The 22,735-nt window shown below is 42.0% G+C and overlaps 2 protein-coding genes across 6 annotated transcripts in view; one reads left to right on the top strand and one right to left on the bottom strand.

The window, feature by feature from the left end:
• The window catches only part of cib2 (calcium and integrin binding family member 2), a 28,265-nt gene extending 16,333 nt beyond the window's left edge, over positions 1–11,932 (bottom strand). The window contains exons 1-3 of one of the 5 annotated variants that reach the window (XM_062035357.1): positions 11,858–11,932; positions 5,774–6,020; positions 4,483–4,517 (exon numbers count right to left, since the gene is read on the bottom strand). In XM_062035357.1, coding sequence (XP_061891341.1) covers positions 4,483–4,517; positions 5,774–5,824 — 86 coding nt within the window. In that variant the 5' untranslated portion in view covers positions 5,825–6,020; positions 11,858–11,932. Of the gene's footprint in view, positions 1–4,482; positions 4,544–5,773; positions 6,133–11,857 lie in introns of those variants that run through there. The other 4 variants (XM_062035356.1, XM_062035360.1, XM_062035358.1 and 1 more) reach the window with 4 other exon arrangements.
• lrrc61 (leucine rich repeat containing 61) lies at positions 11,375–22,383 on the top strand. The gene is made up of 9 exons (XM_062035355.1): positions 11,375–11,675; positions 15,415–15,510; positions 15,577–15,723; positions 18,987–19,047; positions 19,135–19,220; positions 19,285–19,350; positions 19,418–19,486; positions 19,569–19,694; positions 21,862–22,383. The coding sequence occupies exons 1-9, from the start codon at positions 11,603–11,605 to the stop codon at positions 21,966–21,968; spliced, it is 831 nt and encodes a 276-aa protein (XP_061891339.1). The 5' UTR covers positions 11,375–11,602; the 3' UTR covers positions 21,969–22,383.
• Positions 22,384–22,735: the final 352 nt, after the last annotated feature.

The following is a 22,735-nucleotide window of genomic DNA, read 5'->3' as shown; positions in this document are numbered from 1 at the left end:
ACCCTGTAAGACCCAAATATAGAAAAACCTAAACAAAATATATTTTACCTTTCAGATGTTGTTGTAGGAGGCATTTGAGGCAGGAATTGAAGAGTTAAAAAATGAAATGTTTATGTATGTTTTTAGAGAAATGTTGTAATATTGCAACATTGGGCTTTGATGGGAGCAGAATTTCTGTATTTGTACTCACGTTGTCTGAACAACTAAGGCAGTGGTTCTTAACCTGGGTTCCATCGAACCCTAGGGGTTCGGTGAGTCGGGCTCAGGGGTTCGGCGGAGGTCAAGAGTTTATGCACTGTGTTGGTTTTGTTGTTTGAACAAGGTGATGGTTCATTTTGTGCACCAGTAAAAAAACATGGTAACACTTTAGTATAGGGAACATATTCACCATTAATTAGTTGCTTATAAAATGCAAATTAGTAACCTAACTCTAACCCTAACATATTGGATCTTAACTAGTCATTAAGTACTTATTAATGCCTTATTCGGCATGGCCTTATGATAACCCTAATCCTCTAACCCTGGCCCTAACCCTAACCCTAACCAAATAACTCTAAATTAAGTCTTTGTTACTTGAAATAAGTTCCCCATACTAAAGTGTTACCAAAAACATATAACTTTGTCTTGAATTTGAAAAAAAACACAATTTTATTTTTCACTAAAGAAGGGTTGGGTGAATGCGCATATGAAACTGGTGGGGTTCGGTACCTCCAACAAGGTTAAGAACCAGTGAACTAAGGGTTCATTTGCAGGGTTGATTGCTTACTTAGCCCCATAACGGTATATACCATTAATAATACTCACATATTAGTTATATTTTTATGACGTCATTTATTACAAATATAAAAAATATGAAAAGATAAAACTCTTAAAAAACGCTTTTTCCCCCCTCTTTTATAATTGCAACAATTATATAACAAGCTCTAAATGAAATTTGATGCATCTGTTCCACAATAACTACATATATACATGCTCTAGACATTGTAATAACAACCAAAAAATATATATAAAAGACATTTTAATTACTCGAATCTGATGAATCCGGTCCAATGAAACAAATAGATTTTGTTCGAAGGAAACCTTGAGAGGTCGTGTGAGTTCATGGCCAGAAGGCATGACTTATAAACCAATGTATGATCCAATAGCCTTGTGAGACTGAACAATAGGACCCAATGACTATGTAAATGTGGTTCCAAAAATATATAACAGATTGTTTTTTAGGATGGTTAAAGGCAACGTTGTAATTTTACAACAAGGGGTGTTACAGGGTTAAACATACATTGAAGGTAATGTTCCATATTATTACAATATACCGCCATATTAAAATACTGTATTGTATCGTGACTCAAATATTGTGATATGTTTTATATCAAACAGGTGGCGACGGCAAGCGACTTCACAGCCCTTTGAGACACTTGTGATTTAGGGCTATATAAATAAACATTGATTGAACTTTACTAGACGTCAGTCACACACACATCACACAAAACGGGGACCTGCTCAAAAAGGGTCCTAAAGGTTGGGGGAAAACAGCGGAGGTAAGACGAAAATGTTAAGATAATGATGATTAATTCATACCCTTTTTATTGCAATCTACCAGTTTTTGAAAAGACAATTTGAACAAAAAGTGAACATAAAAGAAAACCAACCAGTGTGGAAAGAATAAATATTTGACCATAGAAGTTCAACTGTAAAAACAATTGAATGAAATGAGTTCTACTGTATCACCATTTACACTACACCTATTTACACTACAGTAATCATTTCATTTCTCCAATTCAAGCCATGTTTGATGAGAACAACGCATGATTTATACCTACTAGACATTTTAACGTGTGGCATCTTGTTTTTAAATAGCCCCCTTAGCATATTTAAAATACAATCAATTCATTATTGTTAGATATTTAGGATATTTGCTATGTCACCTACAACACAAAGCAAATACAACGATGCTCTCCTGCCATAGCTTAGAGAATATTGACCTACATTTGATCGGTTTTAACATCTTTAGACTATGTCCGAACAAAGAAGGTACACGCCCCCTTCTTCGAGTGACATTTTTTTTTCCATCCACACAAATGGAGTTGAAAAAAAAATGACTGTTACTATATATGACTGTCACTATATATGACTGACGTATAGGAAGCACAGAAAATATAAATGTTTCTTTTTACGCCTGTGCATGTTATATTAGCACACATCCCTACTGCATTACAAAATAAAACCTGTTAATTAAGGTTTGAAAACCTGAGATCATTTTGTATATTTCTTATGATGAGCTCGGGCCCAGAGAAGCCGTCGGCGTTTCTGGGTGTTGTTGATAAATGGCTTTCGCATTGCATAGTAGAGTTTTAACTTGTACTTACAGATGTAGCGACCAACGGTAGTTACTGACAGTGGTTTTATGAAGTGTTCCTGAGCCCATGTGGTGATTTCCTTTACACACTGATGTCGCTTTTTGAAGCAGTACCACCTGAGGGATCGAAGGTCCGAAATATCATCGCTTACGTGCAGTGATTTCTACAGATTCTCTGAACCTTTTGATGATATAACGGATCGTAGATGGCGAAATCCCTAAATTCCTTGCAATAGCTGCTTGAGAAATGTTGTTCTTAAACTGTTGGACAATTTGCTCAGGCATTTGTTGACAAAGTGGTGACCCTCGCCCCATCCTTGTTTGTGAATGACTGAGCATTTCACGGAAGCTGCTTTTATACCCAATCATGGCACCCACCTGTTCCCAATTAGCCTGTTCACCTGTGGGATGTTCCAAATAAGTCTTTGATGAGCATTCCTCAACTTTATCAGTCTTTTTTGCTACTTGTGCCAGCTTTTTTGAAACGTGTTGCAGGTATCAAATACCAAATGAGCTAATATTTGCAAAAAATAAAGTTTTTCAGTTCGAACATTTAATATCTTGTCTTTGCAGTCTATTCAATTGAATATAAGTTCAAAATGATTTGCAAATCATTGTATTCTGTTTTTATTTACCATTTACACAACGTGACAACTTCACTGCTTTTGGGTTTTGTATATTTTACCTATGCATGAAGACAAAAACGCAAAATTAATTGCACGCCTTATTCCGCTCAGTTAATGGACGCAATCCACTTAGTACAAGTTTAGTAGATCAGCTTTGCGTGTGCTATTAATTTTGCACGTACACTACCGTTCAAAAGTTTGGGGTCACCCAAACAATTTAGTGGAATAGCCTTAATTTCTAAGAACAAGAATAGACTGTCGAGTTTCAGATGAAAGTTCTCTTTGAGCGTTTAATTGAGCCCACAAATGTGATGCTCCAGAAAGTCAATCTGCTCAAAGGAAGGTCAGTTTTGTAGCTTCTGTAACGAGCTAAAGTGTTTTCAGATGTGTGAACATGATTGCACAAGAGTTTTCTAATCATCAATTAGCCTTCTGAGCTAAAGAGCAAACACATTGTACCATTAGAACACTGGAGTGATAGTTGCTGGAAATGGGCCTCTATACACCTATGTAGATATTGCACCAAAAAGCAGACATTTGCAGCTAGAATAGTCATTTAGCACATTAGCAATGTATAGTGTATTTCTTTCAAGTTAAGACTAGTTTAAAGTTATCTTCATTGAAAAGTACAGTGCTTTTCCTTCAAAAATAAGGACATTTACTTGTGACCCCAAACTTTTGAACGCTAGTGTATTTAGTACACGCAAACTTAGTAAATCAGGCCCATCATGTGCAAAATGTATCCTAATGGCACCTCCACATTTGTTTTTTTTCTCAGTGGGAACCTGTTTGTATGCCCCCGGATGACCTCTAACCCCCCACCCTCATGTTATAGCATAAGGCCAAAGGGCCGAGGCGCAGCGAACTTGTGACAATCAGCGATAACCTGTATCTTCCGTGTAACATGGCTGTGCTGTGACTGCGTGGGCAGAAACAAGGAGTGTTTTATGAAGGTCATAAAGCGTGAGACCCCATTACGGCCTCGGCTGATTGTCCCCAGGCCAATGCTGGCCTTGGAGAGAAAGTCAATTCAATATCACAGAGGAGGAACATACAGAAGCACGGGAAAGATCTGCCTTGAGGCTATGACAAGTGTAGATAATGTTCAAGGAATTTGGAGGAAAAAGTGGTCAATCCGTCAGCTTTTAGCCGGCGATTCATGGCGACAGACATATAACTGTGCTCAGTCAAGAGAGGAGCTTACCTCACTGGGATTGAGTCACTTTCACTCTGAAGCACAGGCTTTGGAAGTTCATCTTGCAACACCCAAAAGACGCTGACTCATGAGCATCATCAGTCAATTTTGCTAGTGCAAAATGCAACTTGGGTGCAAAATGAATCACCATGCCTGTCTCAGCTACCAAATAGTAATTTCTTTATCTACACACTGCAGCCAAGAGGTCGGTCCGACTGACGAGACAGAACATTCTGGATCTGCACTGCATTTAATACTGCACATTTGTGTGCAATACACTGACAAACAGATGAAAATCGACTTACCGCAAGATTTCTTTGCGGGTGAAAAAAGTACAATCCTGCAATACAAATAAAACAGAACAGGCTGTTATGCGTAACACAATAGCTGGAGAGAGAAATAAAAGATGTTTGATTCCCTGAAGGCAAAATGAAGGTGTCAGGCTTCTCGTAAATGACGTCGCAGTTCATGTTGTCACCCCGCTAACACCGCGGTGGTGGGGAGGGGGTGCAATGTGATCTGTGGCAGAACACATGCATGTGTGCGGCCCACGCATTGTGTGACATTGTATAACAGGCCTATAGTGTTTTTCTGTGGCAGAACACATGCATGTGTGCGGCCCACGCATTGTGTGACATTGTATAACAGGCCTATAGTGTTTTTCTGTGGCAGAACACATGCATGTGTGCGGCCCACGCATTGTGTGACATTGTATAACAGGCCTATAGTGTTTTTCTGTGGCAGAACACATGCATGTGTGCGGCCCACGCATTGTGTGACATTGTATAACAGGCCTATAGTGTTTTTCTGTGGCAGAACACATGCATGTGTGCGGCCCACGCATTGTGTGACATTGTATAACAGGCCTATAGTGTTTTTCTGTGGCAGAACACATGCATGTGTGCGGCCCACGCATTGTGTGACATTGTATAACAGGCCTATAGTGTTTTTCTGTGGCAGAACACATGCATGTGTGCGGCCCACGCATTGTGTGACATTGTATAACAGGCCTATTAGTGGCGCCTCAATTTACATCTCCCTTGTACGCTCGCTGTCTGAGCTGTACGTGCCAGAGGCAACCGGTTCCGGAGATGATGTAATTAAGGAGTGGAGGAGACGAGGAAATAAATAGGAATGAAGTAAAAAATTTAAAAAAAGTCAATATGTATAAAAAAAAACAAAAACTAAATATTTGAGTATATATTTGTGTATCTAGCCCTTGAGCTTTAAAGCAGAGAGCAACATTATTCTACTGAGGGCTTTTAAACGCCAGCAGGAGTAACCAGAGAAGCTCTTGAGGACCAAACAGTCTCCAGAGAGTAGAGTTTCACAGCATATACCGCTGACTTGGCATCAATTATTAACAAGCACATGTTATACGATGAAAGATGTTTCTCTCTGTGTGTGGTGGTCTAATCTGGACTTTTAATAGGCAAAGATGACATCATGTCTGAGTGGGTCATGATGTTTTCATCATATTTGTCCAACACAAAGGTTCTTCTATAGGTTACACTGCAACATTGTTCGACTTATACAGTGCAGTATTCTAGTCTTATAGTAACCAAGTGTTGAGAAGAAGAAGAAGCGTGCACTCACCTGGTAGGCATCAAGTTGCTCGTCTGTAAAAATAGTCTGCTTGTTTCCCATGTTTATCAAGTCATGTGTTGCTTGTACGCACACAGAACACAGAGGGTCCGCAGCCTTTGCTCCATAAAATACATTTAGGGGCCGTGAAGTCACTCAGTCTTTGTCGCAGGGTGAGTCCACGATGCTGCAGTCTCCCTCATGAGGTATCATCTCTGTCCATTGAGGGGATGTGAGCCACGGATGCCGAATGTAGAAGCTGCATCGTAAAAAGCCAAAAAGAGGACAAGAAATAAAGAGCAAAAGATCAGCGCACCTTGTATGGGAGCCAGTGTGGATGACGAGGTCTGCAGGCTGCTTCTGCATCGGCTCTGCTGCCCACAGGAGTCCAGACAAGCCAATAGGGCATCAGAGAAAAAAATAAAGAAATGAGGGTGACTTATGATTCGCTGGTTCCAGCTGTCTTCATTGTGGGGCCACAATGTGGATTTATGGGTGCCCTGATACTGCTGGTTTTCCTGAAGCAGTTACTCACTGCTAAAAAAATGATACTAATTAGATTTTTTGTGTGTTCACTTGATGAATGAATCTGTAAACCCTGACAGTAAATTGAACATATAATAAAGATACATTTTATTATATTAAAGTGTAGTAATAAAATATTTGCGTCACCTCAAAAAAACACCGGGCTTATGCTACATTTAATAACCCGGCCGAGTCATACCAAAGACTATAAAAATGGGAGCCATTACCTCCCTGCTTGGCACTCAGCATCAAGGGTTGGAATTGGGGGTAAAATCACCAAAAATGATTCCCGGGCGCGGCACCGCTGCTGCCCACTGCTCCCCTCACCTCCCAGGGGGTGATCAAGGGGATGGGTCAAATGCAGAGGACAAATTTCACCACACCTAGTGTGTGTGTGACAATCATTGGTACTTTAACTTTTAACTTTAACACAGGGAAATTTAAGATTTTACACTGGTGTTGCGCAATATAGACAAATAACGACATTAATGATATACAAAACCCGAAACCAGTGAAGTTGTCACGTTGTGTAAATGGTAAATAAAAACAGAATACAATAATTCGCAAATCCTTTTCAACTTATATTCAAATGAATAGACTGCAAAGACAAGATACTTCAAGTTCGACCTGAGAAACTTTGTTATTTTTTGCAAATATTAGCTCATTTGGAATTTGATGCGTGCAACATGTTTTAAAAAAGCTGGCACAAGTGGCAAAAAAGACTGAGAAAGTTGAGGAATGCTCATCAAACACTTATTTGGAACATATCACAGGTGAACAGGCTAATTGGGAACAGGTGGGTGCCATGATTGGGTATAAAAGCAGCTTCCATGAAATGCTCAGTCATTCACAAACAAGGATGGGGCGAGGGTCACCACTTTGTCAACAAATGCCTGAGAAAATTGTCGAACAGTTTAAGAACAACATTTCTCAACCAGCTATTGCAAGGAATTTCAGGATTTCACCATCTACGCTCCGTAATATCATCAAAAAGTTCAGAGAATGTGTAGAAATCACTGCACGTAAGCAATGATATTACGGACCTTCCATCCCTCAGGCGGTACTGCATCAAAAAGCGACATCAGTGTGTAAAGCAGAGCTGGACATTCTGCGGCCCGCGGGCCACATCCGGCCCTTTGTGCGTCCATGTCCGGCCCGTGTGAGGCCAATCATAAATTACAAAATACATTTTAAAAAGTATCTATGTCGAGTGTGCAATACAACGGTGCTGCTTTTGTTTTGAAAAGCGTTATTTGTATTACTTCCGTGTGGACGTATGCGCGTGCGTGACTGAATGAATGTGAACAGCTGCAATCACAAATTACAAAATAAATTTGAAAAAACATCTATGTCGTGCGCGCAATACAACTGTGCTGCTTTTATTTTGAAAAGTGTTATTTATGGGCGTGTGTCCGTGTGTAACCTGCGAGTGAAGGTGCACAGCGACAAGTGATGCACGCTTTACACCCGAGACGCTAAAAAGAGAAAAGTTGATGAGGAATGGCGTGTTTTCAACAAGACATGGACTGCCAAGCAACGTTCCCTCTAAGGTGCGTGCCTGCGCAATTGCGCACTGCTCAAGCGTCCTCTGTGCACAGCAAATATATGTCAAATCAAATCCCATCTGAATTCTAAACAAAATAAACACATTTATTCTGTGTAATTTTGCAATGCAACTTTGAGTGACAGTGACAACAAGCGGCCCTAACGGTGTTCGTCAACACCGTTCAATTGAACACCGTTCAATTATTGTAACGTCTATTGAGATGCTTCGAGGACAGGAATTATATCCATCACTTTATTGAGCAAAACTGTTTATATTCGGACAGAACCACACCAAAAACATGAGTAAAACACTCCTATCTGGAAAAACTAGTCATTTTCTGCCGTACAAACCAGGCCAAAAGCAACTTGTCATCTGTCACCAACACACATACCACTAAACCACTGGTGCGTTTATGGCCACACAAAAAGTCGGACAAGTCAAACACCACACAAAGTTACACTATGAATCCTCATTCATACGTGTGCTTATTTTACTGTCATTTATTATTAATGTTAATTTATTGATATTACTCATGGAATGCTGTTACTAGAGAAAGTTACAGGAATGCACACTTCAACCTATGCTTACATTTCATTGTGCAACATGAGGATGTTTAAGGGGAACTAAATGTGATCTCTGAAAGGGGTACAAATGATTTCCAAAGCAGTGCTTTTGGTATAAAGTTAAGTTAGGTTAAATTAAAGTATTATTCTTATTTATCTTACGGTATATATCAAAAATAATATTGATCAAAATTTAATTGAAATATTGTCGATGTGGCCCTCCAGCAGTGCTCGGGTTGCTCATGCGGCCCCCGGTAAAAATTAATTGCCCACCCCTGGTGTAAAGGATATCACCACATGGGCACAGGAACACTTCAGAAAACCACTGTCAGTGGCTACAGTTGGTCGCTACATCTGTAAGTGCAAGTTAAAACTCTACTATGCAAAGCCAATGTCATTTATCAACAACACCCAGAAACGCCGCCAGCTTCGCTGGGCCTGAGCTCATCTAAGATGGACTGATGCAGAGTGGAAAAGTGTTCTGTGGTCTGACGGGTCCACATTTCAAATTGTTTTTTGGAAACTGTGGAAGTCTTGTCCTCCAGACCAAAGAGGAGAAGAACCATCCAGACTGTTCTAGGCGCAAAGTGTAAAAGCCAGCATGTGTGATGGTAAGGGGGTGTATTAGTGGCCAAGACATGGGTAACTTACACATCTGTGAAGGCACCATTAATGCTGAAAGGTACATACAGCTTTTGGAGCAACATATGTTGCCATCCCAGCAACGTTATCATGGATGCCCCTGCTTATTTCAGCAAGACAATGCCAAACCACGTGTTAAAACAGCGTGGCTTCGTAGTAAAATAGTGCGGGTACTAGACTGGCCTGCCTGTAGTCCAGACCTGTCTCCCATTGAAAATGTGTGGTGCATTATGAAGCCTAAAATAGCACAAGGGAGACAACTTAAGCTGTACATCAAGCAAGAATGGGAAATAATTCCACCTGAAAAGCTTCAAAAATGTGTTTCCTCAGTTCCTCAACATTTACTGAGTGTTGTTAAAAGGAAAGGTCATGTAACATAAAAATAAAAATGCCCCTGTGACAACTTTTTTGCAATCTGTTGCAGCCGTTAAATTCTTAGATGATTATTTGCAAAAAAAAAATACAAGTTTCTCGGTGTGAACATGAAATATCTTGTCTTTGCAATCCATTCAATTGAATATAAGGTGAAAAGGATTTGCAAATCTTTGTATTCTGTTTTTAATTACGAAATGTGAGTGTGAATGTTGTCTGTCTATCTGTGTTGGCCCTGCGATGAGGTGGCGACTTGTCCAGGGTGTACCCCGCCTTCCGCCCGAATGCAACTGAGATAGGCTCCACCCCCCCCCCCCCCCCCGCCGCGACCCCAAAAGGGACAAGCAGTAGAAAATGGATGGATGGATGGAGTGTGAATGTTGTCCGTCTATCTGTGTTGGACCTGCAATGAGGTGGCGACTTGTCCAGGGTGTACACCGCCTTCCACCCGAATGCAGCTGAGATAGGCTTCAGCTCCAGCACACCCCCCGTGACCCCAAAAGGGACAAGCGGTAGAAAACTGATGAATGGATGGATTTACACAACGTGCCAACTTCACTGGTTTTGGGTTTTGTAGCTTAACTATTCGTGATGGCAAATAAATAAATGATATGCCATTACTTTAGTCTCTTGACATTGAACCTGTTGCACATGCAACATTTTGGAGACATCCTTCAACTTTGTCTTATGTGGCAGTGACACCCCCTCCCCTCACACCCCAGCTGCAGCGACACCCCCTCCCCTCACACCCCGGGCCCCAGCTGCAGCGACACCCCCTCCCCTCACACCCCGGGCCCCAGCTGCAGCGACACCCCCTCCCCTCACACCCCGGGCCCCACCTGCAGCGACACCCCCTCCCCTCACACCCCGGGCCCCAGCTGCAGCGACACCCCCTCCCCTCACACCCCGGGCCCCACCTGCAGCGACACCCCCTCCCCTCACACCCCGGCCAGCTGCAGCGACACCCCCTCCCCTCACACCCCGGGCCCCACCTGCAGCGACACCCCCTCCCCTCACACCCCGGGCCCCACCTGCAGCGACACCCCCTCCCCTCACACCCCGGGCCCCACCTGCAGCGACACCCCCTCCCCTCACACCCCGGGCCCCACCTGCAGCGACACCCCCTCCCCTCACACCCCGGGCCCCACCTGCAGCGACACCCCCTCCCCTCACACCCCGGGCCCCACCTGCAGCGACACCCCCTCCCCTCACACCCCGGGCCCCAGCTGCAGCGACACCCCCTCCCCTCACACCCCGGGCCCCACCTGCAGCGACACCCCCTCCCCTCACACCCCGGGCCCCACCTGCAGCGACACCCCCTCCCCTCACACCCCGGGCCCCACCTGCAGCGACACCCCCTCCCCTCACACCCCGGGCCCCACCTGCAGCGACACCCCCTCCCCTCACACCCCGGGCCCCACCTGCAGCGACACCCCCTCCCCTCACACCCCGGGCCCCAGCTGCAGCGACACCCCCTCCCCTCACACCCCGGGCCCCACCTGCAGCGACACCCCCTCCCCTCACACCCCGGGCCCCACCTGCAGCGACACCCCCTCCCCTCACACCCCGGCCAGCTGCAGCGACACCCCCTCCCCTCACACCCCGGGCCCCACCTGCAGCGACACCCCCTCCCCTCACACCCCGGGCCCCACCTGCAGCGACACCCCCTCCCCTCACACCCCGGGCCCCAGCTGCAGCGACACCCCCTCCCCTCACACCCCGGGCCCCACCTGCAGCGACACCCCCTCCCCTCACACCCCGGGCCCCACCTGCAGCGACACCCCCTCCCCTCACACCCCGGCCAGCTGCAGCGACACCCCCTCCCCTCACACCCCGGGCCCCACCTGCAGCGACACCCCCTCCCCTCACACCCCGGGCCCCACCTGCAGCGACACCCCCTCCCCTCACACCCCGGGCCCCAGCTGCAGCGACACCCCCTCCCCTCACACCCCGGCCAGCTGCAGCGACACCCCCTCCCCTCACACCCCAGCTGCGGCGACTCGAACCCGAGTTAAGCTGCCCTCACACCGGCCAGCTGCAGCGACTCTAACCCGAGTTAAGCTGCCCTCACACCGGCCAGCACCAGCACAAAGCTCCGTCCCATCCACCTGCGTCCACTGCAGCCCCGTCGGAGGCACTTCAATCTTTTAACTCCACAGCATGACACACGCCAATTCCACGCGTCCCTTCTAAATGACTCACACTTTCCTGTCAAAGCGCACAAGTGTTGGAACCAGAATGGACACAAAGCGAGATAAAGAACAAGGTAAGTTGGACGACTGTCCGCCATCATGCTAGCGGCGTGCTAGCGCGTCAGTGGCTAGGAGTAATAGTAGCAGCCGAGGCTCCTTCTGCTGCCTTCGTTACATAACATTTCCGTCAGAGAAGCAATTAGCATCATTTTGATTCAATAACCCTCCCACTTTAGTCCGGGTGAGTCAGACTCACCGAAGCACGCAGCTGTTCTTTCACTAGCTTGAATATCAATATGCTAACATGTAATGACCGCTAGTCATTAAATGCCCAACGGTTTGTTCGATAAACATTAATATACAAAAATGTCCCATTCGTTTCCATGGGAACTTCCTGGAAATTTTGGGAAAAGCGGGATTTTTTAAAAAATTATTATGAGCATGAATGCAGCTGAGATAGGCTCCAGCGACCCCGAAAGGGACAAGCGGTAGGAAATGGATGGATGGACCCTCCGCGACCCCGAAAGGGACAAGCGGCAGAAATGGATGGATGTCCTGTATGAGCTGAATTGGTTGGTGTTAGAATTGTCTAAATCGGGCAATAAATGTTGAAGTAGTATATTAGGAAATTTCGGGAAAATCTGGAATTTTTTTGAACTTGGAAAAATGGGTAGTTTGAATTTCCAGAATGGTGGAATGGGTTGAAGAATGTGGGGATTGTTTCCCATAAACTGCCAGATACCTGTGGCGGTGGGGGCGTGGCTATGGGCGTGGTCACCATGACTTCATCGAGTAATTTGCGTAATTTACTACAATGATTTGATTTTCTCTAAAAAGGCTCAAAAAATGTATACTTACTAATTAATAATAACAGTTTTGTTTTAAACGTCCATCCATCCATTTTACAATATAATTACAACACTTTATGTACATATTTATATACAGATTTGAACAATAAGTTATTCACTGAAATATATTTATTAATTGTGGTTCTTACAAAAAATATATCTTATAAAATATAAAAGCTAAAATGTCTCTTAAAGCTCTGCCCCTTTAATTAGTGCATACTAAATAATTTAACTTTAGCCTACTACTACAAGCATATTATTTACCAGCAACATAAAGTGAAACAGAGGCAGAGGTGTCCTGCCACAGTCAGTAACAAATAAACAGAAAACAGTAGTGGTCAAATACAAATAAGGCAACAAGAGAAGTATCCTACACTTCTCTTTTGTAAAGTCAATGTGAACAGCCTATATGGGCATCTACATCTACTATATGATTTGCCTTTTTTTTTTTTTTTTAATTTGTTGCGGACGTAATTCTTTCGTGGCGGGCCGCCACAAATAAATGAATGTGTGGGAAACACTGATTGTGGAAGTTTGAAAAATGGCCAATTCATTTTGGAATGGGGAAAATGCAAAAAAAAAAAAAAAAAAAAGGAATTATGGGAAATCCGGGATTTTTTTTAGGGAAATCCGGGATTTTTTTTTTTTTATAAGTGTTGAAGTAGAGCACACAATTCCTGAACAGGCTGAATATTTTGAAGTTGGAACAGTTTGAATCAGATGAAAAATGTGGAAGTTGTGGAACTTTGAAGAATGTCCCATTGGTTTCAATGGGAACTTCCTGGAAATTTTGGAAAAAGCGGGATTTTTTTCAAAATGATTATGAGCATGGATGTCCTGAGATAGGCTCCAGCACCCCCGCGACCCCAAAAAGGGACAAGCGGTAGAAAATGGATGGATGGATGGATTATGAGCATGAATAGGCTCCAGAACCCCAATGCTGAAGTTGAAGTGAAACGCTGACAGAATGTAGTATGAATGTAAGAATAGTTTGAATGTTGGAATGCTTTGAATTTTGAAGAGTTTGAATTTGTAGGAACAATGGAATTTGGATTTGGAACTTTGGAAAGTGTTAATTGGATGAGTGGAATGTGTTGATGTTGGAATGGTTTGAATAGGTTGAAAAATGTACGAATTGCAGAAGTTTAAAAAAATGGAGAATTCATTTTGAATGGGGAAAAAAGTACTTAATAATGACTAATTAAGAGCCAATATGTTACTAATTTGCATGTTAATAAACAACTAATTAATGGTGAATATGTGTTCCCCATACTTAAGTGTTACCCAAGTTTTTGTAGTAGTCAACCAAATTGCTTGGTATATGTTCAGTGGTTGTGATTATAATGATGGTTAGTGTGATTATAATGATGGTTAGTGTGATTATAATGATGGTTAGTGTGATTATAATGATGGTTAGTGTGATTATAATGATGGTTAGTGTGATTATAATGATGGTTAGTGTGATTATAATGATGGTTAGTGTGATTATAATGATGGTTAGTGTGCTTATAATGATGGTTAGTGTGATTATAATGATGGTTAGTGTGATTATAATGATGGTTAGTGTGATTATAATGATGGTTAGTGTGATTATAATGATGGTTAGTATGATTATAATGATGGTTAGTGTGATTATAATGATGGTTAGTGTGATTATAATGATGGTTAGTGTGATTATAATGATGGTTAGTGTGATTATAATGATGGTTAGTGTGATTATAATGATGGTTAGTGTGATTATAATGATGGTTAGTGTGATTATAATGATGGTTAGTGTGATTATAATGATGGTTAGTGTGCTTATAATGATGGTTAGTGTGATTATAATGATGGTTAGTGTGCTTATAATGATGGTTAGTGTGATTATAATGATGGTTAGTGTGATTATAATGATGGTTAGTGAGTATTTACAGCAGCATCAGAAACAGTCATGTGTGCATAGTGAGAGAAATTCTGCCTTAAAGGAGGCTATTCCTAATATTAACTTCATTACACTTTCGCTTAACTCACACGTGTCAAACTCAAGTCCCAGGGGCCCGCCACGTCATTTTATATGGCCCGCGAAATGGTAATAATATGCTTTTAATAAAGAATATTTTCTTACTATATGTTTGTTGTTTTCATTTTGACATACAAAAGATACATTAACTGCATGCTTATCTTTTATATACATATATTTTAAAATGTAATATCTAATAATGCAACAAAAAGTTATCTTTTTTTTTTTTTTAAATAAGTACTTGAATATCAGCTTGACTTATGATTTCAAAGCAAGTTATCAAATTGTGCACTGTAAAAATGACAATAGACTTTACGGTAAAATTCTGGCAACTGAGCTGCCAGGTTGTTTTTTTTGCAAAAAAAACAACTTTGGTACTGTTTGTGTTTACAGTAATACACTATAAAATCAACAACTCTAAATTTTACTGTAAAAGAGTGGGACTGTTTTTCCATTCCTTTTACAGTCATTTTCCGTAAAAAACACTGCAATTTTTACGATAAAATGTAGGTTTTTTTTACACTAAAATGTAGCGAATAATCAAATGCTATATTATGAGCCGAATCCTATAATTTTTTTTTTTTAATCCTATATTTACAAGTGGCCCTCTGAGGGCAGACAAAAAACTGCGATGTGGCCCTCAATGAAAACAGGTTTGACACCCCTGGCTTAACACATCACAGTGAGTGAACCCACAATAACTAACTTTTCTGCCGAATGACATCATTCTGCCCACTCAATGGGCACAAATGTGATATTTCGGGATGACTGCATGAATTATCCACTCGTTCTCTTATGCATTTCAGTGGACACTCCATGCTTGCAGCGTTCTCTTCCTGCAGTGCTGACTCACAGATAATGTGGCTGTGTGTGTGTGTGTGTGTGGCTGTGTGTGTGTGTGTGTGTGTGTGTGTGTGTGTGTTGCCTTGCTGCAGTCTCATACAGTACAACATTTGCTTCTGTCAGATGCAGAGGTGGACAAGATAACCGCCGGACTGCTCAAGTCGCACTCGGGGGAGTTCGATTTGGAGTCCATTCTGTTTCTGAAATTTAGGGGTCTGGGTAAGGTCCGAGTGTAGTTCTTGTCATGTTTTCTTGTTGTTAATGATTGAATGCGTGTCTCCACAGGAATACACGATCTCGGATGTATAGGAGAGTGTATGAGTTTGGAGAGACTGGACCTCTCTGGGAATAATATTGTCAATTTAGCTCCTCTGTCGCCCCTGCGGCTGCTTTCTGTCCTCAATTTGTCCGCCAACAGGATTTCCAATTTAGGTAAGTATTCAGGAGTAATGAAGGTTTCAGCTTGAGTTTTTGTGCATGCAATGGAACCTCAAAGGTTGTGACGACTGCAATAATCAAATAGCCGCAAAAACTGCCAACATATGTGACCTCACATAGCGTGAGACTTTGACAAATCGTGTGAGATGTTTGATCTCATAGGAGCTCAGTTCAGCCAGCATCAAAAGATTACCCTATTCTCCGGACTATAAGGCGCATTTAAAATTATTTTTTTTCTCAAAACTTGACAGCGCGTCTCATAACCCGGTGCGCCTAATGTACGGAATAATTCTGGTTGTGCTTACTGACCTTGAAGCTATTTTATTTGGTACATGGTGTGACCAGTAGATGGCAGTCAAACATAAGAGATAGTGTAGGCTGCAATATAATGGCAGTCACACACAAGAGATACGTGTAGACTGCAATATGACTCAAGTAAACAACACCAACATTTTATATGTTCCATTGAAAATATAGAACATTACACACGGCGCTCAAAAAACTATCAATATGTTTTAGTACGACTTTGGTAAGCTATGAAGCCGCACCGCTTGATGGATTGTACTGTGCTTCAACATACCAGTATTATTATGCTGTGTGTATAAGGTAAGACATATTATCTGGCGTTTTGTTTCCCAATATTATGCAAAATAAACTTTTCTTACCTTCTGGTACCAGCTGATCTGTATTTGGGATCTGCATAAGTCCTGAAATTTGCGCGCGTCCGCCTTTGTAGTCCGTAGTTGATAAGCTTCTTCTTTTTCTCTATCTTCTTGTTGTGACATTCATCCTCCGCTGTTGCCATTTCTAATATAAAGTAGCGTAAAGTTCTTACTTATATCTGTCAGTAAACTCTCCATGAAAGCACTAAAACATACCGGTGTAGTGAGTTTACATTATTCACCCAAGGAACTTTAGTTATTAGAGAGTTCCGTTTGGACGGTTGTTGTTGCATTAGTGAGCCACGGATGAGGAGATGCTGCTCCGTTATTGATTGAAGTAAAGTGTGAATGTCATTAAAACAGTTAGCTCCATCTTTTGACACTTCTTCCACTCCCGTGGAGCGCCTTATATATGAAAAAAGATCAAAAATAGACCATTCATTGGCAGTGCGCTTTATAATCCGGTGTGCCCTATGGTCCGGAAAATACGGTATTGTGAAGTGAAATTTGCCAGTGAGCACACCAGGTGATGTCTCGTCACTCATCTTTGCACTGACTTATACACTGACCTGATCACTGACCGTTAAACAACTCGTGTCGCGTTTTAGGTAAACATTCACAGTTAAGCTAAAGGAGCATGTGCAGTCCAAATAAATTGTGTGAGTAATCTGCGTAAATATATGATTAATGCGAATATTTTTTGTGAACTTGTTGGTTTTGACAACCTTACTTAAAACATAACTTGTACACTCTGGAACTTAGTTACCGTATTTTTCGGATTATAAATCTCAGTTTTTGTCATAGTTTGGCCGTGGGTGCGACATATACTCCAGGGCGACTTATGTGTGAAATTAACACATTACCGTAAAATATCAAATAATATTATTTATCTCATTCGCGTAAGAGACGAAGCAAATGGCAGCAATCGTCACTCACACGTCAACCAATAAGAATTCGGCTGGGGGGGGTGGGTCATGGCAGAAGTGCATTGTGGGTCATGGGATGCTAACTGCTATATGCTATATGCTACTGCCGTAGCTATTAAAATGGATCACATCAACATTGGCGGTAACTTATAAAAACTGAGAAGGACTGAACTAAAATGGCACCGAAAAGGAAATCATATACTGCAGATTACAAGCTGGACGTAGTGAAATATGCAGCAGAGAACGGCAATCGAGCAGCAGAAAGAAAGGACATACCAGAGGCCACACCGGGGAGGAAGATTTCATGGGATTTAGCGATTAGGAGTGACAGATTGTTTGGTAAACGTATAGCATGTTCTATATGTTATAGTTATTTGAATGGCTCTTACCATAATATGTTACGTTAACACAGTGTTTTTCAACCACTGTGCCGCGGCACACTGGTGTGCCGTGAGGTACAGTCTGGTGTGCCGTGAGGTACAGTCTGGTGTGCCGTGAGGCACAGTCTGGTGTGCCGTGAGGCACAGTCTGGTGTGCCGTGAGGTACAGTCTGGTGTGCCGTGGGAGATAATCTAATTTCACCTATGTGGGTTACAAATATTTTTTGCAAAGCAGTAATTATAATCCGCAAATAATGTGCCGTTGTTGAGTGTCTGTGCTGTCTAGAGCTCGGCAGAGTAACCGTGTAATACTCTTCCATATCAGTAGGTGGCAGCATGTAGTTAATTGCTTTGTAGATGTGGGAAACAGCGGGAGGCAGCGTGCAGGTAAAAAGATATCTAATGCTTAAACCCAAAATAAACAAAAGGTGAGTGCCGCTAAGAAAAGGCATTGAAGCTTAGGGAAGGCTACGCAGAACGAAACTAAAACTGAACTGGCTACAAAGTAAACAGAATGCTGGATGACAGCAAAGACTTACTGTGGCGCAAAGATGGCGTCCACAATGTACATCCGATCATGACATGACAATCGACAAATGTCCCCCCGAAGAAGGATAAAAACAAAGTAGATGCAGGAAATATTGCTCAAAGGAAGACATGAAACTGCTACAGGAAAATACCAAAAAAAGAGAAAAAGCCACCAAAATAGGAGCGCAAGACAAGAACTAAAACACTACACACAGGAAAACAGCAAAAAGGTCAAAATAAGTCAGGGCGTGATGTGACAGGTGGTGACAGTACACCTACTTTGAGACAAGAGCTATAGTGATGCATGCTTGGTTGTGGTTTAAAGTCATATCCAACAATTGCGACGACGACTTTTTACTGTCAACTGAGTTTCGTTTTTTTAATGATTTCTGCTGGTGGTGTGCCTCCACATTTTTTCAACGCAAAAAATGTGCCTTGGCTCAAAAAAGGTTGAAAAACACTGCGTTAACATAGCAGTTGGTTATTTATGCCTCATATAACGTACACTTATTCAGCCTGTTGTTCACTATTCTTTACACATTTTAAATTGCCTTTCAAACGTCTATTCTTGCTGTTGGCTTTTATCAAATACATTTCCCCAGACTTATAGTCTGAAAAATACGGGTAATTAAGTCTCAGTTATTATTAATAATGAGAAAATATGTTTTAAAATCCAAACCACGGTCCTGGATCAGATTACGTTCAACCTTTTTAGAGGTTCCACTGTAACTTGACGTCTGGTCATGTTGATGTGTTCCCAGAGCCGCTGCACAGTTGTGAAAATCTACAGAATTTAAACCTGGCGGGTAATATCATCTCCAGGTATGACATTGGGGTCGTGATTACGCTACACCTCTTTTACGCTTTACTTTGATCATGTAAAATAACTCGAATCTTGTTCTTCGACAGTATCGAGAACCTTCTCTGCCTTCAGTCTTTAAGAAAGCTGGAAAGTATTCGCCTCAACGACAACACGTATAATTATTCTAATCCAGGTAAATTCAAATGAGTGAGAAAATGTCCAATTAGCACGGCAACTCAAATGATATTCTAATTTAGTGTGCAGGAACGCATCGTACAAGGCCATAGTCCTTGAGATGTTCCCCAACACCAAGGTGCTAGACGGTAAGCTCTTTTTTTATACAGTACCTGTACTCTTTAAATTTGACATGTTTTTACTTTTAAATGCAAGGGGAGAGAGTGGTTGGACGTGGAAGTGACTTATACCAGCTATGCAAAGACATCGACGACACTATTAAAGGTACGACTCTTACCCAGTAAACCAACAGCAGGTCACGTTGTTGGTTAAAGCTGATGTTTGCTTTTTATTTCTTTATTTCAAGCTGGTCAGTACAAGAACGGTCAACTTGTTGAACATCACGACTGCAAGCCATGGGTGGAGGATACTTATTGGGAAATAAAAAGGTCGAACAATGCCATTGTAGAAGAATCCTACAAGCAGTTTAATGGTAAGAGTTTTTTGTTTTTGATGATATAATTCTGTGTACTGTTCCAATACTCTTCCTGCTCTTTTTAATGGGAAGTCCCAAAGGACAGTTGACATGTGACTTTTCTAACAAAGATGTACAAAAAGACTGAAAATAATCCATCAAGTGATGCACATAATTAACCTCTTAAGGCCCAAGCTGTTTGTTTACATGCTTTTGTATTTCTCTTTGCTATTTGGGCTTATTGGACCCTAATTAGAATAAAAACTAAGAATCATCTTTTGATATGATGTACTTAGTCCATAAGTACACAAATGTGTACTTCATGTTTAGTGACATGCTAATTCTTATTTTTACACTTTTTTTTTTTTCCAAGTTCCATTGTATGTTATACTCTTCTGACACCACCAGATGGCAGTATAAGTGTCCACATAAGCGGCCGAGAGACCCCAATTCAGTAGTGTACACAATTTTGGAAATAAGAGCTAAAAGCTGCTGTCCACGCGTGTGGCCACTCAGCCTTTAGAGGTTTTAAGACAAGTTGAAAGAAAAGTCCGTTATAATGTAATCGCTCCTCTCGCGAGCTGATGAACGGCAGTCAGCAAACTTCAGCTATCACTGGGTGGAACCAGGTCAACATAGCCAACATGTCCTGGTTGGCGAGGCTGGCAGAGTGAGTAGCAAGTGTCAGCCAGCCAGCACGTCAACTAAAGCAATGGAAGCATTCTGAGGACACTTGTTACGAAAACTTTTTAAAAAATGTCGTCATTAAGAAATGACTGTAGATCACATGATAGCGTGAACCAGGGGTGCCCATTACGTGGATGGTGGAGGGTGTGTCAGTCCATTGCCAGCCAGGGATTCAAAAAATAGACCTAAAAATTAGCGATCATCAATTGTCACTAAGACGTCGCTTGATTGACATTCACGGCACCCGAGGGTCTTGTGACATGACGCTTGCTGCTGCCAGATCATTATTAAGGAAAAATGACCGACAGGAGAGCGAGAAACACTTTTTATTTCAACAGACTCTCACGCCCGTACCTGCTGTCAAGACTCTAAAGACCGACTGTACACTTCCTGTCTTCACAATAAAAGCCCTGCTTCACCCTGCTTGTGCTAACAAAATAAGAATCTCAGAAAGCTAGCACGCACAAGCTAACAAGCTACGGAGTTTGCCGCCAATGTATTTCTTGTAAAGTGTATACAAAGGAGTATGGAAGCTGGACAAACTAGATGGCAAAAAGCAAGCACTTTGGACAGAAAGGAGGACTTTTTTTCTCCTCCATTTGAAAATGTGGACGTTATCATCACTACTGTCTGATTCCAATCAATGCAAGTCATCACAATCAGGTAATACACCTGATAATGACCTAATTGAGTATTGTCAGATTGTTGATGGTGTGGTGCAGCGTATTAAGCTCATTACAGAGCGAGCAAGCCAATGCATTGCAGAGGACGCCTTTTAATTTTTTTAGAAACACCAATTTATATTCTTGTCTTCATGAAAGAAAGGAATCTTTATGTGTTAAACATGCTTGTATTATCATTAAACACCTTTTAACTTGTTAACTAAAATGTCTCTTTCATAAATCAATACATTTGATTGGCAACACTAAATGGTCCCTAGAGTGTGAATGTTGTCTGTCTATCTGTGTTGGCCCTGTGATGAGGTGGCGACTTGTCCAGGGTGTACCCCGCCTTCTGCCCGAATGCAGCTGAGATAGGCTCCAGCGCCCCCCGCGATCCCAAAAGGGACAAGCGGTACAAAAATTACAGTGTCCGCCCTTAGATGGGTAGGTTGGAGTTCAAATCCCAGCCGAGTCATACCAAAGACTATAAAAATGGGACCCGTTTCCCTCCCTGCTTGGCACTCAGCATCAAGGGTTGGAGTTGGGGGTTAAATCACCAAAATGATTCCCGGGCGCGGCGCCGCTGCTGCCCACTGCTCCCCAAGGGGATGGGTCAAATGCAGAGGACAAATGTCACCACATCTAGTGTGTGTGTGACAATCATTGGTACTTTCATCTTAAAATGGATGGATGGATAAATAAATGAATATAAATGATATATATGAATGAGGCAGATCCCCTCCACTTGGTCAACTGAAAAGTAGGTCGCCTGCAGAAAAAGTGTGGGCACCCCTGGCGTGAACAGTGTGTCTTGATGCCTTGTATCTCTCGTCTAGATGTTCTTCATGAATGCAGACTCCTAAACAACAGAGCTACTCACGTCATCACCCACACTGAAAGGTCCATGAGCCTCAAGAAGCAGCCAAAGCAATATGCCATTTGAATGTGCAACGACTAGTTATTGAAAATAACACAAACACTGTATGTGTAGATTCTTTATTTTATAGATGGCTAAGTAAAGCAACGCTAGAAATACATGCTCTTTATGGCGTTGTTCTAATTCTGTAGGATACAAGCAAGCCTCAGAATGGATGTGAGATGTCTTTCCTTGCACACAGTTCATATTGTGCCATCGTAGCCTGCATTTTTGCAGAAGCATACAGTACACTATATGCTGCTAGAAATGTCTTAAATATTTAAAATAACTAAGAGCTTTTCCATTCTGCTGGATCATTATGGGAGCATCCCATTGCTGTACGCGTTCTATGTAAAATGACTTTTTCCCCCTGAAGATATGAATGAATGTTGAGCTGTTTATACTTGTTTTATACCATAAAGTTTATTGCATATGCAAATAATATGTGTGCAGTGTTTTATAATAGTGTTACATACCATAACACACCATTGGAAGGCTTTGTCTCGAACTGAGAAAAACGTATTGGCTGGCTTGTAGTGCCACCTGCTGGCTGTCAGCTTTAAAAGCACAGTTAATTATTGAGCTTGTTCATTTGATTATGCACAATTTTGTAACATCTGCATCAACAACATTCGTTTGACATATTGCTGCCTCATTTGTAGGCAATATTTTAGTGACACCGTGCAGTATTGTATGATTACACGTTCTATTTTTTTTTTTAAAGCACTTCGTGGTTTTAAATTTTACTTTCAAGTTTGTAGTTCCCCCCATTTATTCTGATGACTGGTTATGAT

The sequence above is a fragment of the Entelurus aequoreus genome, linkage group LG24 (genome assembly GCF_033978785.1).
Source record: "Entelurus aequoreus isolate RoL-2023_Sb linkage group LG24, RoL_Eaeq_v1.1, whole genome shotgun sequence".
Classification (NCBI taxonomy): Eukaryota; Metazoa; Chordata; class Actinopteri; order Syngnathiformes; family Syngnathidae; genus Entelurus; species Entelurus aequoreus.
The sequence above is the reverse complement of the archived record's forward strand: the minus strand, read 5'-3'. Positions and strand labels throughout refer to the sequence as shown.